This window comes from Triticum aestivum, chromosome 3D (assembly GCF_018294505.1).
Source record: "Triticum aestivum cultivar Chinese Spring chromosome 3D, IWGSC CS RefSeq v2.1, whole genome shotgun sequence".
Classification (NCBI taxonomy): Eukaryota; Viridiplantae; Streptophyta; class Magnoliopsida; order Poales; family Poaceae; genus Triticum; species Triticum aestivum.
In genome coordinates, this window is record NC_057802.1 from 389,709,998 (window position 1) to 389,726,407 (window position 16,410).

A 16,410-nucleotide genomic window follows, 5' to 3' on the forward strand; every position below is an offset into this window, starting at 1 on the left:
ACCTAAGCCTGAGACTGAGTGCTTCTACTGCAAGCAGACTGGTCACTGGAAGCGGAACTGCCCCAAGTATTTGGCGGATAAGAAGGATGGCAAGGTGAACAAAGGTATATGTGATATACATGTTATTGATGTGTACCTTACTAATGCTCGCAGTAGCACCTGGGTATTTGATACTGGTTCTGTTGCTAATATTTGCAACTCGAAGCAGGGGCTACGGATTAAGCGAAGATTGGCTAAGGACGAGGTGACGATGCGCGTGGGAAATGGTTCCAAAGTCGATGTGATCGCGGTCGGCACGCTACCTCTACATCTACCTTTGGGATTAGTTTTAGACCTAAATAATTGTTATTTGGTGCCAGCGTTAAGCATGAACATTATATCTGGATCTTGTTTGATGCGAGACGGTTATTCATTTAAATCAGAGAATAATGGTTGTTCTATTTATATGAGTAATATCTTTTATGGTCATGCACCCTTGAAGAGTGGTCTATTTTTGTTGAATCTCGATAGTGGTGATACACATATTCATAGTATTGAAGCCAAAAGATGCAGAGTTGATAATGATAGTGCAACTTATTTGTGGCATTTCCGTTTAGGTCATATCGGTGTAAAGCGCATGAAGAAACTCCATACTGATGGACTTTTAGAACCACTTGATTATGAATCACTTGGTACTTGCGAACCGTGCCTCATGGGCAAGATGACTAAAACGTTGTTCTCCGGAATTATGGAGAGAGCAACAGATTTGTTGGAAATCATACATACAGATGTATGTGGTCCGATGAATGTTGAGGCTCGTGGCGGATATCGTTATTTTCTCACCTTCACAGATGATTTAAGCAGATATGGGTATATCTACTTAATGAAACATAAGTCTGAAACATTTGAAAAGTTCAAAGAATTTCAGAGTGAAGTTGAAAATCATCGTAACAAGAAAATAAAGTTTCTACGATCTGATCGTGGAGGAGAATATTTGAGTTATGAGTTTGGTCTTCATTTGAAACAATGCGGAATAATTTCGCAACTCACGCCACCCGGAACACCACAGCGTAATGGTGTGTCCGAACGTCGTAATCGTACTCTACTAGATATGGTGTGATCTATGATGTCTCTTACTGATTTACCGCTATCGTTTTGGGGTTATGCTTTAGAGACGACCGCATTCACGTTAAATAGGGCACCATCAAAATCCGTTGAGACGACGCCTTATGAACTGTGGTTTGGCAAGAAACCAAAGTTGTCGTTTCTTAAAGTTTGGGGCTGCGACGCTTATGTGAAAAAGCTTCAACCTAATAAGCTCGAACCCAAATCGGAGAAATGTGTCTTCATAGGATACCCAAAGGAGACTGTTGGGTACACCTTCTATCACAGATCCGAAGGTAAGACTTTTGTTGCTAAATTCGGAATTTTTCTGGAGAAGGAGTTTCTCTCGAAAGAAGTGAGTGGGAGGAAAGTGGAACTTGATGAGGTAACTGTACCTGCTCCCTTATTGGAAAGTAGTTCATCGCAGAAACCAGTTTCTGCGATGCCTATACCAATTAACGAGGAAGTTAATGATGATGATCATGGAACTTCAGATCAAGTTATTACTAAACCTCTTAGGTCAACCAGAGTAAGATCCGCACCAGAGTAGTACGGTAATCCTGTTCTGGACGTTATGTTACTAGACCATGACGAACCTACGAACTATGAAGAAGTGATGGTGCGCCCAGATTCCGCAAAATGGCTTGAAGCCATGAAATCTGAGATGGGATCCATGTATGAGAACAAAGTGTGGACTTTGGTTGACTTGCCCGATGATCGGCAAGCAATTGAGAATAAATGGATCTTCAAGAAGAAGACTGACGCTGACGGTAATGTTACTATCTATAAAGCTCGACTTGTTGCAAAAGGTTTTCAACAAGTTCAAGGGATTGACTACGATGAGACCTTCTCACCCGTAGCGATGCTTCAGTCTGTCCGAATCATGTTAGCAATTGCCGCATTTTATGATTATGAAATTTGGCAAATGGATGTCAAAACTGCATTCCTGAATGGATTTCTGGAAGAAGAGTTGTATATGATGCAACCGGAAGGTTTTGTCGATCCAAAGGGAGCTAACAAAGTGTGCAAGCTCCAGCGATCTATTTATGGACTGGTGCAAGCCTCTCGGAGTTGGAATAAACGCTTTGATAGTGTGATCAAAGCATTTGGTTTTGTACAGACTTTTGGAGAAGCCTGTATTTACAAGAAAGTGAGTGGGAGCTCTGTAGCATTTCTGATATTATATGTGGATGACATATTGCTGATTGGAAATGATATAGAATTTCTGGATAGCATAAAGGGATACTTGAATAAGAGTTTTTCAATGAAAGACCTCGGTGAAGCTGCGTATATATTGGGCCTCAAGATCTATAGAGATAGGTCAAGACGCTTAATTGGACTTTCACAAAGCACATACCTTGAAATGGTTTTGAAGAAGTTCAAAATGGATCAAGCAAAGAAAGGGTTCTTGCTTGTGTTACAAGGTGTGATGTTGAGTAAGACTCAATGCCCGACCACTGCAGAAGATAGAGAGAAGATGAAAGATGTTCCCTATGCTTCAGCCATAGGCTCTATCATGTATGCAATGCTGTGTACCAGACCTGATGTGTGCCTTCCTATAAGTCTAGCAGGGAGGTACCAAAGTAATCCAGGAGTGGATCACTGGACAGCGGTCAAGAACATCCTGAAATACCTGAAAAGGACTAAGGATATGTTTCTCGTTTATGGAGGTGACAAAGAGCTCATCGTAAATGGTTACGTTGATGCAAGCTTTGACACTGATCCGGACGATTCTAAATCACAAACCGGATACGTGTTTACATTGAACGGTGGAGCTGTCAGTTGGTGCAGTTCTAAACAAAGCGTCGTGGCGGGATCTACGTGTGAAGCGGAGTACATAGCTGCTTCGGAAGCAACAAATGAAGGAGTCCGGATGAAGGAGTTCATATCCGATCTAGGTGTCATACCTAGTGCATCGGGTCCAATGAAAATCTGTTGTGACAATACTGGTGCAATTGCCTTGGCGAAGGAATCCAGATTTCAGAAGAGAACCAAACACATCAAGAGACGCTTCAACTCCATCCGGGATCTAGTCCAGGTGGGAGACATAGAAATTTGCAAGATACATACGGATCTGAATGTTGCAGACCCGTTGACTAAGCCTCTTCCACGAGCAAAACATGATCAGCACCAAGGCTCCATGGGTGTTCGAATCATTACCGTGTAATCTAGATTATTGACTCTAGTGCAAGTGGGAAACTGAAGGAAATATGCCCTAGAGGCAATAATAAAGTTATTATTTATTTCCTTATATCATGATAAATGTTTATTATTCATGCTAGAATTGTATTAACCGGAAACATAATACTTGTGTGAATACATAGACAAACAGAGTGTCACTAGTATGCCTCTACTTGACTAGCTCGTTGATCAAAGATGGTTATGTTTCCTGGCCATTGACATGAGTTGTCATTTGATTAACGGGATCACATCATTAGGAGAATGATGTGATTGACTTGACCCATTCCGTTAGCTTAGCACTCGATCTTTAGTATGTTGCTATTGCTTTCTTCATGACTTATACATGTTCCTATGACTATGAGATTATGCAACTCCCGTTTACCGGAGGAACACTTTGTGTGCTACCAAACGTCACAACGTAACTGGGTGATTATGAAGGTGCTCTACAGGTGTTTCCGAAGGTACTTGTTGGGTTGGCGTATTTCGGGATTAGGATTTGTCACTCCGATTGTCGGAGAGGTATCTCTGGGCCCACTCGGTAATGCACATCACTATAAGCCTTGCAAGCATTGCAACTAATGAGTTAGTTGCGGGATGATGTATTACAGAACGAGTAAAGAGACTTGCCGGTAACGAGATTGAACTAGGTATTGAGATACCGACGATCGAATCTCGAGCAAGTAACATACCGATGACAAAGGGAACAACGTATGTTGTTATGCGGTCTGACCGATAAAGATCTTCGTAGAATATGTAGGAGCCAATATGGGCATCCAGGTCCCGCTATTGGTTATTGACCAGAGAGGTGTCTCGGTCATGTCTACATAGTTCTCGAACCCGTTGGGTCCGCACGCTTAACGTTCGTTGACGATATAGTACTATGAGTTATGTTGGTGACCGAATGTTGTTCGGAGTTTTGGATGAGATCACGGATATGACGAGGAACTCCGCAATGGTCCGGAAGTAAAGATTGATATGTGGATAGTAGTGTTTGATCTCCGGAAAGGTTCTGGAATCCATCGGAAGGGGTTCCGGATGTTTCCCGAAATGTTTGGGCACGAGAACACTTTATCTGGGCCAAAGGGGAAAGCCCACGAGGTTTTTGGAAAGCGTAAAAGGAAGTTTTGCGGAGTCTAGGGGCCAGACGCCAGGGTCGCTGGCGTCTGGGTCCAGACGCCGGGAACCCTGGCGTCTGGCCCTGGAGTCCGAGAAGGACTCTTGCCTTTCCGGTGAAACCGACTTTGTGGAGGCTTTTACTCCAAGTTTCGACCCCAAGGCTCAACATATAAATAGAGGGGTAGGGCTAGCACCCAAGAGAGATCAAGAAACACCAAGCCGTGTGCCGGCAACCCCGTCTCCTCTAGTTTATCCTCCGTCATAGTTTTCATAGTGCTTAGGCGAAGCCCTGCGAAGATTGTTCTTCACCAACACCGTCACCACGCCGTCGTGCTGCCGGAACTCATCTACTACTTCGCCCCTCTTGCTGGATCGAGAAGGCGAGGACGTCACCAAGCCGAACGTGTGCAGAACTCGGAGGTGCCGTGCTTTCGGTACTTGGATCGGTCGGATCGTGAAGACGTACGACTACATCAACCGCGTTGATATAATGCTTCCGCTTACGGTCTACGAGGGTACGTAGACAACACTCTCCCCTATCGTTGCTATGCATCACCATGATCTTGCGTGCGCGTAGTATTTTTTTTTGAAATTACTACGTTCCCCAACAGCTAGAGTGACAGAAGCTTAAACCCTAGTTTATGCGTTGCTTCATAAGGGGCTGATTTGGATCCATATGTTTCATGCTATGGTTAGGTTTACCTTAATACTTCTTTTGTAGTTGTGGATGCTTGCAATAGGAGTTAATCATTAGTGGGATGCTTGTCCAAGTAAGGACAACACCCAAGCACAGGTCCACCCACATACCAAATTATCAAAGTAACGAACGCGAATCATATGAGCGTGATGAAAACTAGCTTGACGGTAATTCCCATGTGTCCTTGGGAGCGTTTTCCTTCATATAAGAGTTTGTCCAGGCTTGTCCTTTGCTACAAAATGGATTGGGCCATCTTGCTGCACTTTATTTACACTTGTTGCTTGTTACCCGTTACAAATTACCTTATCACAAAACTATCTGTTACCGACAATTTCAGTGCTTGCAGATAATACCTTACTGAAAACCGCTTGTCATTTCCTTCTGCTCCTCGTTGGGTTCGACACTCTTACTTATCGAAAGGACTACGATAGATCCCCTACACTTGTGGGTTATCACGCACCCAGACGACCCGCCCCGGGGGTCCATGATGGGTGGACCATGGGCGCGCCCCGGGCCACCGTCATGAGGCAGTTTTGGTTGCACCCACGACAAGCCTCTTGCGTGTTCCTCACCCGCGAGGGGCGGCGTGGCCGGGCCGCCTGTCAGCGTCTTCGGACCTCGCCAGGCTGATTTGGTCGTGACAGGCTGGGCGTGTGATACGTCTTCGATGTATTTATATTTTTTACGTTCATGCTATAGTTATATCATTTTTGCGTCATTTTGGCACAACTTTATATCATTTTTATTTGGACTAACCTATTAATCCAGTGCAGAGGCCAGTTTCTGGCTTTTTATGTCAAAATTTTATGGAGCCGAAAAAATCTAAAAAATATTATAAATTCTTTAAGCCAAAAGACCCCCGTAGCCAAAAGGTGAAGGCGAGGAGCCCACTAGTTGGGCATGCGACAGGGCCACGCGCCCCCCTGCGTGATGAGGGGCATGGGGCCCGTGTAAGTCGTTTGGGGCTCTACTTTTACTTCAAGAAAGGTCCTAAAATAATATTTAAAATGAGCCCGATGAGAGTTATGGATCTCCAGATATTTTAGAAACGATGATGTGCCTTAGAAAAGTACCAAAAAGAGAGGAAGGGAGATAGAGAGAGAATAGATCCAATCTCAGAGGGGCTCTCGTCCTCTGGGATCCATGGAGGCTAAGGACCAAAGGGGGGAACCTCTACCCATCTAGGGAAGGGGCCAGAAGAAGGAGGAGGAGGAGGAGGAGGGGGGCTCTCACCCCCTCTCTTTCGGTGGTATCGTCATGTCGCCGAGGCAATCATCATCACCGCCATCATCTCCATCAACTCCACCGTCTTCATCAACATCTTCTATGTGTTTGAGTAGATCCCTTTTGTACGATGGTTAATTGGCAATCGTGATTGGTTTGAGGTTCATGTTTTTTTATTGCTGTCCTTTGATGCCCATCATATGAGCGCTCGCGTATGTGGATCACACCTTAGGGTTAGTTGTATGTTGAGAAAAGTATGCATAGGCCGACCGAAGTGACAGATATTACCGTGGCTGAGTGTAGGGATTGATACATATGAGATGACGAGGGACCAAATTATCATAATGCTATGGTTGAGTTTTCCCTTCATAATTCTATCCAATGCAAATGCAATGGCTGGGTGTGGAAATATGTGGCCAATAGCTGGCTCAGTTCCGACTAACCATTCTTTCATTTTTGTGCGGTGCGTCTAAATTAAGTTGATTTACATATGGAAAGCATGGTCAACTTATTTGAAATAAAATGCAAGCAAGGTGGTTAGAATCGTGATTTTGAATTGGATCAGAGTTCCGATGGTAAGATCGCAAATTGTGGAATCTTAACAATCAAAATCATAAAACCGTATATTCTACTAACCAAAATTGTAGAATCCAAGTGGTTAGTTTGGATCGTTAAGTTGTAGAATCGTACAAGAGAATCGCAATTCTCACAATCTTGAATGCAAGCAAACTTAGTTATGCATAAGTAATTATCAATTGATATTAGTTCACCTTAAAATCTAATAACTAGTGCGGTGAAGAAGTCATATGTGCGTACTTCATTCCGATTAGTTATTTTGTGCAATGCAACTAAAATATAATAGACTCTTGATATAAAAATATATTAAGATCATGGATTAGTTATATAGTAATGTTTAAGTATTTGATATATTTTGTTGAGAAGATCATACTCGGCTTAGGCAGTGGTGTGATCAGGACAGACAACACTCTTGGAGTTTATCCAGATCATGTTCAACATTTTTTTAGTAGTGTCCACCGCACCGCTGCACCACCGCCGCCTATGACCATTGTGTCGCCACCATAGCGACCGACGACCAACGCGCCGCCACCATCCTCGTCAACACTCGCCCGACCGCCACCGCCAACCACTACCATTTGCTGTTTGCGCCGATGCCCGCCTGTCGCCGCCGCCGCGCCACCACCAAAGTCCACTGCACCACCACATGAATGAGAGACAACGAGCAAACTAGGTAAAAAGACCTGAATTTGGGGGTAGATTTTCATAGGACCTGCGAAATCATCTCACACGTGAACCTCCCCGAAATTATATGGACACCCCGTAAAATCAGTTTAGGGGAATTTTTTATGGGACTTGTTGGTGATGCTCTAAGAGCAACTCCAAGCTACTGTATCCCTACAAAAACTACCGTTTACAAGAAGTAGGGGCAGAAAAGGCCTCCAACAGCTTCTGTGAACCTGGAATTTTTTACGGGAACCCATAAAAACACCCCCTCTGTCGTGCAAGTTTATAGGAAGATCGCCTTTCCATATAATTTTGGCGGGCAGATAACCACCTGAAATTTCACTAACAGAACGATGTGATGCCGAAACGCCGCTGGAAGGTCACTGTACCACCACTGGAACATCGCCATGCCACAACCACAACGTCGGGCGGCCTTGCCCCGTGGGACCGGCCGCCGCCCTGCCGCGAGGCCGGCCGCCTCCACCGTGTCGCTGCCCCTGCCACGAGACCGGCTGCCGCCGCCATGCAGCCCTTCTCTAGGAGGTCGTGCAACACTGCCTAGCCTGACCCGCGAGGAGGGTCGTCGAGAGGCCTCTCGCCGCCAGGTCGCGCCGCCAACGCGAGGCTGGCCACCGCCGCCTCACTACTTTGGCAGTCGTCGCCACACGGTGTCATTGACTTGCATGCCCCAATGTCTTTTAATGAAAATACGAAAAAAAAATACAGCAAGAAGTTTTACGGGAACCAAGAAAATTAGGGGTTAGAAACTTCCGCTAAATTATATGGTCATCCCATAAAATGGAAATATTTTTACAGGAGCTATTGGGCCCTAACTATGTATCCAATGCAACATCGCCATGCTAGTTGCTACTTGCTTACTAGACATTTAGAGCAACTTCAATGGGGCGACCCAAACGGACGGAGATTCTGTCCGCTTTTTGTCCATTTGGGTCGGCCGCCCGCCCGGCGTCCGCCCTGTTTTAAATATGGGTCGGCAGTGCGCCCAACGCGCCGACCCATATGTGCCGGCGTGGCCGGCTGGCCGCCCTATTTTGCATTGATTCGAATTTGCATTTAATAAACATATAGTCAAATAACAGTGTGAACCGAATAAAATAGCATAGTTTTACAAGCCGAATAAAAATAAAAATGTCTCACATGGTTCTCGCAATAGTTTTACAAACGAATAAAAGAAAATACATCTATTAGTTGCCAACATGTGCCCACATATACTCACCCAAATTATTTTGCAGTTACACGTGAGTTTCCCAATCACGCATGTCATGATGAAATCGGGTGAACTGTTCAAACGTTGCCGCTCCTCCATGCTCAGGCACAACATCCTCGCCCTAAAACTGAAAGCCTCGATCGTACAGACGTTCCGGGCATTCGTCTTCTACGATCATATTGTGCATGATCACACAAGCAGTCATCACCTCCCATAGTTTCTGTGTGCTCCAGGTATTAGCAGGATACCGAACGATGCCCCATCGAGATTGCAAAACACCAAAGGCACGCTCGACATCCTTCCTAGCACTCTCTTGCTCTTGGGCAAATCTTTTCCTCTTCTCTCCGACATGGTTGGGTATTGTCTTGACAATTGTGGTCCACTGAGGATAGATACCGTCACCCAGGTAGTATCCTTTTGTCGTAGTTGTGGCCGTTGACAGTAAAGTTCATCGGTGGACTGTTGCCTTCGGCAAGCCTAGCAAACATCGGCGAGCGCTGAAGCACGTTGATATCATTGTGTGATCCGGCCATGCCAAAGAAAGAGTGCCAGATCCAGAGATCTTGAGACGCCACGGCCTCTAGTATGACAGTGCAAGCCCTGACATGGCCCTTATACTGCACTTGCCAAGCAGAAGGGCGGTTCTTCCACTCCCAGTGCATGCAGTCTATGCTGCCAAGCATCCCTGGAAAGCCCCTGCTGGCATTCATCGCCAACAAACGGGCTGTATCTTCAGCAGTCGGCTCTCTCAAGTACTCGGGGCCAAACACAGCAATAATAGCCTTGTAGAACTTATACAGGGACTCTAGGCATGTAGAATCGCTCATACGGACGTACTCGTCAATGAGATCACCGGGCACTCCATATGCAAGCATTCAGATGGCGGCAGTGCATTTCTGATAAGAGGAGAAACCAATCTTGCCAACGGCATCCTCTTTGCACTCGAAATAGTCATCATAGCCGACCACCCCCTCTCTAATACGGTTGAAAAGATGCCTACTCATACGGAAACGGCGGCGGAATTTTTAATGTTTCAACAACGGGTTTGTTGTATCAAAGTAGTCCTTCCAAAGAAGGAAATGCCCGCTCTCTCGGTTGCGATTCAACGCCGGAAGGTGGCCCGGAATGGAGCCATGGAACAACGGCCGCTGGCTGTTGAGGTGGTGATGGACCAACACGGCAACCAATATCTCCTCCTCGTCATCGGACGACGAATCGTCGGAGTCGCAAAGGAAATTGTGAAAAAGAACTCGTCGGCGGACTCCATTTTGTACCTTGGCAAACTGTCGAACAACTTGCGGGCTTCGCGACGCGCACGGACCAGCTAGCTGCCCTGCCGGCGTCCGACGAGTGGGCTGGCGTCCGACGAGCGTGCCGGTGAGGATCTGGCCGGGGCGGCGAGGCGGCTTCTTGGTCGAGGGGCGGCTGTGTGGTGGGGGCGCGCGGGTGGGAAGCAGTCGGCTCCCCGACGGCAAGACGGCGGTGGCGGGCGACGTGGGAGTGGGCGGCGTTGCTGGACGGATGTGGAGGCGCCGGCAACTGGCAAAGTCGCCGGCAAAAATGGGCGGCGGCGTCGGCGACAAAAGAGGCGGGCGAGGGTTGTTGTTGGATGGGGGAGGCCAATGTGCCACCGACCAGCGGGCCCGGGGGAGGAGAAGGCGAGAGTGCGCGCGCCCATCGCGTGTCCGCGCCGACGCAAATCCGGCTCAAAATGGGCCAGGAATGGGTCGCCCGCGGACGAAAAGCGGACGCGCTTCCGTTTGGGTTGGCTCGTTGGGTCGCCTTTTGTGTCTGCGTCGATCCAAATAGATGGCGATAGACGAAATGGGTCGCCCATTGAAGTTGCTCTTATAGCATCTCCAACAGCCGCGCCAAAAGGCGCACGCGCGCGGTAAACCGAGTCTTTTGGGCGCGCGGGACGTTTCGGCGCGCTCCAGCGGTAGCGGGAAAGTCGCGCGCGGGGGAACGGTTTGCGCGCGCGGGAAAAGGCGGCAGGTCGCGCGCTTTTTTTGGCGCACCGCTTCCGGCGCGCCTATAAAATGTGGCGCTCGCCACGCACCTATTCCACACGCTTCTCTTCCTCTTCCGCTGCCACGCGCGCCTCCACCGCTTTCTCGGTTGCTTCCGCTGCCACGCGCGCCTCCACCGCTTCCTCGGTTGCTTCCGCTGCCACGCGCGCCACCGCTCCAGCGCCCCGCCACCATGCCGCCGCGCCGCCGAGGAGCGTCGGGCTACCGCGGCGTCCGCCAGCGCCCCAACGGCGGGTTCTACTCGGAGATACGGTCCGGCCAACTCCGGCTCGGCCTCGGCACCTTCGAGACGGCGCACGAGGCCGCCCGCGCGTACGACGCGTCTGCGTGGCGCCTAGGCAGGCCGCGCCAGCAGATAAACTTCCACGACATCCACACGCTGCAGCAGGCGCTGGACATCGCCCCGCCGCCTCGTCTTCGCACGGCACAAGACCATGCGTATCACGCTGAGCGGCAGAACCGCCTCCTCGTCGCCCATGAGGACGAGCGGGTCATGGCGGAGTGGCGCCAGCAACACCCGGAGGACGTCACCTACGAGCAAGCCTACTGGGCAAGGCGCCGCGAGGAGGGGACGCAAAGGCGCCGCGCTGAGCGGTTGGACAGGCGTCGGCGGAAGGCCCTGGCGCTATCCCAGTGCGATGTCGTTGAGAATGGTGGTGAGACGATCTTTGCGTCTGATGATGATCGTTGGGAAGACATGTGGCTCGATACCTTGGATCAGACCAGCGAGGATGGCGACGATGATGATGACGATGACGACGACGACTGGGAGTAGGCTGTAGCTGCACTATCTAGTAGTTTTTATCTATATCCTTGCACTATCTAAATAGTTTTTATCTATCTATACTATGGAACTATGTAAAATATCTATGCATGTATCGTTATTTTCTACCTATGAATTTTATTAAAAAAAAATATATGCACTGTTTAGCGCGCGCTGCATTTTAGCGCGGCCGCTGGAGCTACGCGCGCGCTCAATTTTGACGCATCCGTTGGAGCCACCGCTGCCGGCCGCGTCAAACCAGACGAACGGCGCGCGGCAAATGCCTTTTTTGCGCGCGGTGCGTTGCGTGGCTGTTGGAGATGCTCTTAGCTTTGACATTTCGTCCAGAACCGGAGTATCATGATATGAGGTGTCCGCGGCGCGTCTAAAAATACCATGGTCTTGGACACATGTGGAATTGCGACAAATTTATGTGGGATGCGTGGGCTATCCAACAAAACCCACGTCCAATTCACATCAATCCACGTCTCCTCTAGGAAAATAAAAACTATCCACGTCACCTACACGCGGCCACGCCATGCAGCGACCAACATGGCGACTGGGCGGGGCAACTGGCAGCCGGAGGAGCGCCGGTAGCTCCGCCTCCACGCATCTTCCCACTACGCCGCGGCGGAGAAGGCGTCGCTCCCTCCGAATCCTGCGCGCTCTCGCGCGGATGGAAGAGAGAGTTCCGCCGGTGCCGCCGCTAGCTGCGCCCCCAGGACGAAACACAACGATGGGCTCAGGGTCAAAATGGTTCTTGCGACTTAACAGGCAGTCGATTCAGATTACAATCGGGTTTATGAGCACTGCCAATTGCATTAGCAGCATTCCCGATTTTGGTAAAAAAAAACAGTTCACGTACTGTAGATTCCGAGTTTGCAATGTGGAGCCACTCATGGAAACCAATCTGTAACCTTTAAACAGTCATGACCATTCACACAAAGAATGCGTGCAATCTAGAAGTTTTGTTTGCACCCTCGATTTCTCGAACAGGTCCGAGGCCCACATTCCAAGGTGCAATACAAGTTGGTAGTCTGCATCTGCAGTCCAGCGTCAGACGCTCATGACCATCCACGTTGTAGTGCTCGACAAGCTCTGCTTCGTTTTCTTCCGGAGTGTCTTGGCGCTGGTGTGTTCCACGCTCCGCAAGTTGGCAGGCAGCTCTTCCCGGATCTATTTAAGCAGGGCCATGCGATGCATTTCAGAGCCGTACACTCACGATCATCGTTGCAGGCGACGATGGCCGGTCATCGACAATCGCTGGCAGCGGCTTCTCTGAAGCTCCCAGCTCTTCTGCTTCTGTTGATCTTCAGCTTGAACTGTAAGTCCCCGATGCACCTGCGGGCTGCAGCTAACGAGATTTGTATCGTACAGAGTTATCATGAGAACTTCCAGGAGTTGATGCATGCTGTTACTGTTATCTTTGTAAAGGGGGGCATGCCGTCGCGCACTTCGATCCTGCAAACATGACGGAACTGCAGAAACATGTCTCCTTTTTCGACCGCAACAAGGATGGCTTCATCACTCCTGTGGAAACCATCCAAGGTGACTGTGCTTATTCAACAAATTAGGCAAGCTCTTTAATTTTTTTTTGGCGAGGAAATTAGGCAAGCTTATTACTTCAGTAGAATGTCATGCATATGCACTGCTTTTTCAAATGATGCATCTGAAGCTTCTAATCTTAGATTGAGGTACATGTGAAGAATAATACACCTTTTATTATAGTAGTATTTGATTTACTATGTATGTTCACAACTTCTTTATATTACCGTATTACATTTTTTTAATTAAGTGAAACATTACCCTCTTTTTCTTTTGCCACAATATCAGTCAATATGTTACGTAACTTTGCCAATGTTCAAAAGTGATTAATTGATCTCAAGCAAAATGCCAAAATTACATGCAAGACCATTTTCTGATAGCTTTCGGAGTTGTAACAAATGATAAAGCTTGTCTACAATTTCACATGGAATCCTACGTATAATAATTTATTTTTATTTGTATATATTAAACAAATCTTTGAGGTTGCAGGGTTTGTTGCAATCGGTTGCGAGTATGCATTTGCTACTGCTGCCTCAGCCTCCATTCATGGTGCCCTTGCTCCTCAAACAACCCCGGTAGCCCATCTGTCTTACACATACAGAAACATGTGGGCCTGCAGATAACTAATTCGGATGTGTTATGATGTCTTATTCAATTCAGGCTGGTACACCACTGCCTCACTTGACAATATACGTGGAGAATATCCACAAAGCTATGCATGGAAGTGATTCGGGTGTATACGATCCTAAAGGAAGGTAGTTAAAATCACTTGCTTTACCTGAGTGCATGTCCAGTTTCATATCTAGTAAAATCAGCCACGCATGCTGAAAATTGAAGGAAAAACAGTGGTGGCAGTAACTCGAATTTCTTTGGCTTTTGCTAATCTGTATGGAGTTTAACTTCAAATTTTATAAAAGTTCATCATCTCATAAACCATATGAAATTACATATATTTGCAATATTTATGACCATCTGTCAACCCAAAAATAATGAGATGGACCGCTCGCATTGCTCCTCGCGGGAGGCTAGGCGGAACCCTAGCTGCCGCCACCCCGACCCCTTCCTTCTCCTCACAGCATCGACCTCCTCATTTTATGGGGTGTAAATTATTTTATTCGGAACAACACATTTTTTCTAGAAAATAACAATGGTCAAATTGATGCTTTAGAGACCACATGCATCAATGCCTAAAGCTACTTATATTACAAATCAAAGGAATTATACGGCTATATAGCCATGGAGTCCTTTAGAAACATATATAGACATGCATAGTAGTATAAGTAACGGAAATTGCCTTTGGTGACCGAGCTCACTGGAGGCCTCCAGATTCAAAATTCAAATTTCATCAAAATTCATATCTTTACATTTCAAAAAAATTCTGAGAAAAAGTACAGATATACATGAAGGCATAACACACATGTGTGTAAAATTTCAGGGCAGAACACGTTGAAATGTGGGTTGTGCAAAAAATACAAATCGTGGATGTTTAACACATGATACTATTCATCCTCTCAGGCCATGAATTTGTCTTTTTTGTACAGGTCGCATTTCAACATATTTCATCATGAAATTTCACACATATGTGGGTTACATCCTTAAATACACGTATATTTTTTTCAGAATTTTTTGAAACAAAAAAGTTTGAATTTGAATTTTTGAAAAATAAAGGCCTCCATGGAGCTCGGCCTCCAAAACGCCATTCTCAAGTAACACCTACTGTTGTTTCTTACTTAGATATACATGAGTTGGTTTCGTAAAAAAATATGAGTTGGCTTTTGTCATTTGGTTTTATGATATACTTCCCTTTTTATTATGTTACTCTAGTGATGAAATGCTAATTTTTTGTGTGTGTTTTGAATTTGATTCAAGTTCATACATGTTCTAACATCACAAGCTGCAGGTTTCTTCCCCAAAAGTTTGAGGAATTATTCAAAACATATGCAATACTCCGACCAGATGCGTTGACACTTGCAGAGATGCATGCGATGCTCTTTGCTAAACGAGATCTAGACCCGATATCATGGTAAGTTTTTAGTCTACCAACTGTTTGTGAAAATTGCATTCTCGAAGTAGAATATCACATATAAATTTGATTATAGTTTCCTTCAGAATAACTAGGAATTCAGTAAAGGGTACAATGATCGCTTAAGACTCTTTGAAGTTGCCTGAGACTACATTTTCTCTTATATTCTGCAGGGCGCCACCCGAGATAGAGTGGGGGCTATTATTCACGCTTGCAAGCGATTGGCTTGGATTTCTTCACAAGGACAGTGTTAGAGGTATATACGATGGAAGCGTGTTTACCAAGTTGGAGAAGAAATGGCACCCTTCTCAAAGTGATATATGATGAACTTGATGTAATGTGGGACCCACATACAAGCGACGGAGAAGGCCCAATTCGTCCACACCAGGAGTCCATGCCACTGCAAGCAACCACCAAATTTGAAATACGTATTGTATCTCTAGTTACCGTATTTAATACCCCCCTCCATCTCAAAATAAGTGTCTTAACTCTAATACTACTTTATATTAAAGTTAGTACAAAGTTGAGACATTTATTTTGGGATGGAGGGAGTATTAGTTTAGAGTAAGGGTTTGGATATGGAAAGGTTCGTCCCGAAGAAGGTTTTCCTACTATCTCCAAATTCAACTAGAGTTTTTTCTTTTCCTCCAAGTTGTAATTTGCTTTATAAGCCCTCCAGAGTCGATCAATACGATCACGCAAGTTGAATACTTTTTCCTACCGTGTCTTCTCTCTCATGTGCCCCTTGTTATTATTACGCCCTAGGCGCCTATCCAGCCTCGTCCACCAGTTCACCACAACTACTGTTTGAAATATTTCTTACATGCGATATTGTGATGATAATATTTCTCTATGTATTTACGAGTTATTTTTATTGTCTTTGAACATCATCACTAAGATTCTTGAAGCAATTTTAGTTTCTCATATAAATTAGACAATGATAATATTTCTCTATGTATTTATGAGTTATTTGTATTGTCTTTGAACATCATCACTAACATTCTTGAAGCAATTTTAGTTTCTCATATAAATTAGACAATAATTTCTTTTAGAATAATTTCAAAGGAATTCAGTAAATGGGTGCAATAATCATATAAGGATCTTTGAAGTTGTCCCAGTCTGCATTTTCTCTTATATTTGTAGGGCGCCACCGGGGTAGAGTGGGGGCTAATATTCACACTGGCAAGTGATAGGCTTGAATTTCTACACAAGGACAATGTTATCGGGTATACATGATGGAAGGTCATTTACCAAGAAGGAGAAGAATAGGAATCCTTC

The 16,410-nt window shown here is 46.2% G+C and overlaps 1 protein-coding gene across 1 annotated transcript; it reads left to right on the forward strand.

Moving 5' to 3' along the window:
- Positions 1-12,726: 12,726 nt before the first annotated feature.
- Positions 12,727-15,842, forward strand: LOC100682421 (probable peroxygenase 4). Its single transcript, XM_044497486.1, has 6 exons — positions 12,727-12,888; positions 12,999-13,112; positions 13,599-13,684; positions 13,770-13,864; positions 15,010-15,132; positions 15,306-15,842. The coding sequence occupies exons 1-6, from the start codon at positions 12,762-12,764 to the stop codon at positions 15,454-15,456; spliced, it is 696 nt and encodes a 231-aa protein (XP_044353421.1). The 5' UTR covers positions 12,727-12,761; the 3' UTR covers positions 15,457-15,842.
- Positions 15,843-16,410: the final 568 nt, after the last annotated feature.

Bases quoted from the DNA above. Each gene is read 5' to 3' on its own strand.
- LOC100682421 (XM_044497486.1), top strand. From the start codon at position 12,762: ATGCATTTCAGAGCCGTACACTCACGATCATCGTTGCAGGCGACGATG. The intron at 13,685-13,769 runs GTAGCCCATCTG...TATTCAATTCAG, and splicing joins TTGCTCCTCAAACAACCCCG to GCTGGTACACCACTGCCTCA. The intron at 15,133-15,305 runs GTAAGTTTTTAG...TATATTCTGCAG, and splicing joins GATCTAGACCCGATATCATG to GGCGCCACCCGAGATAGAGT.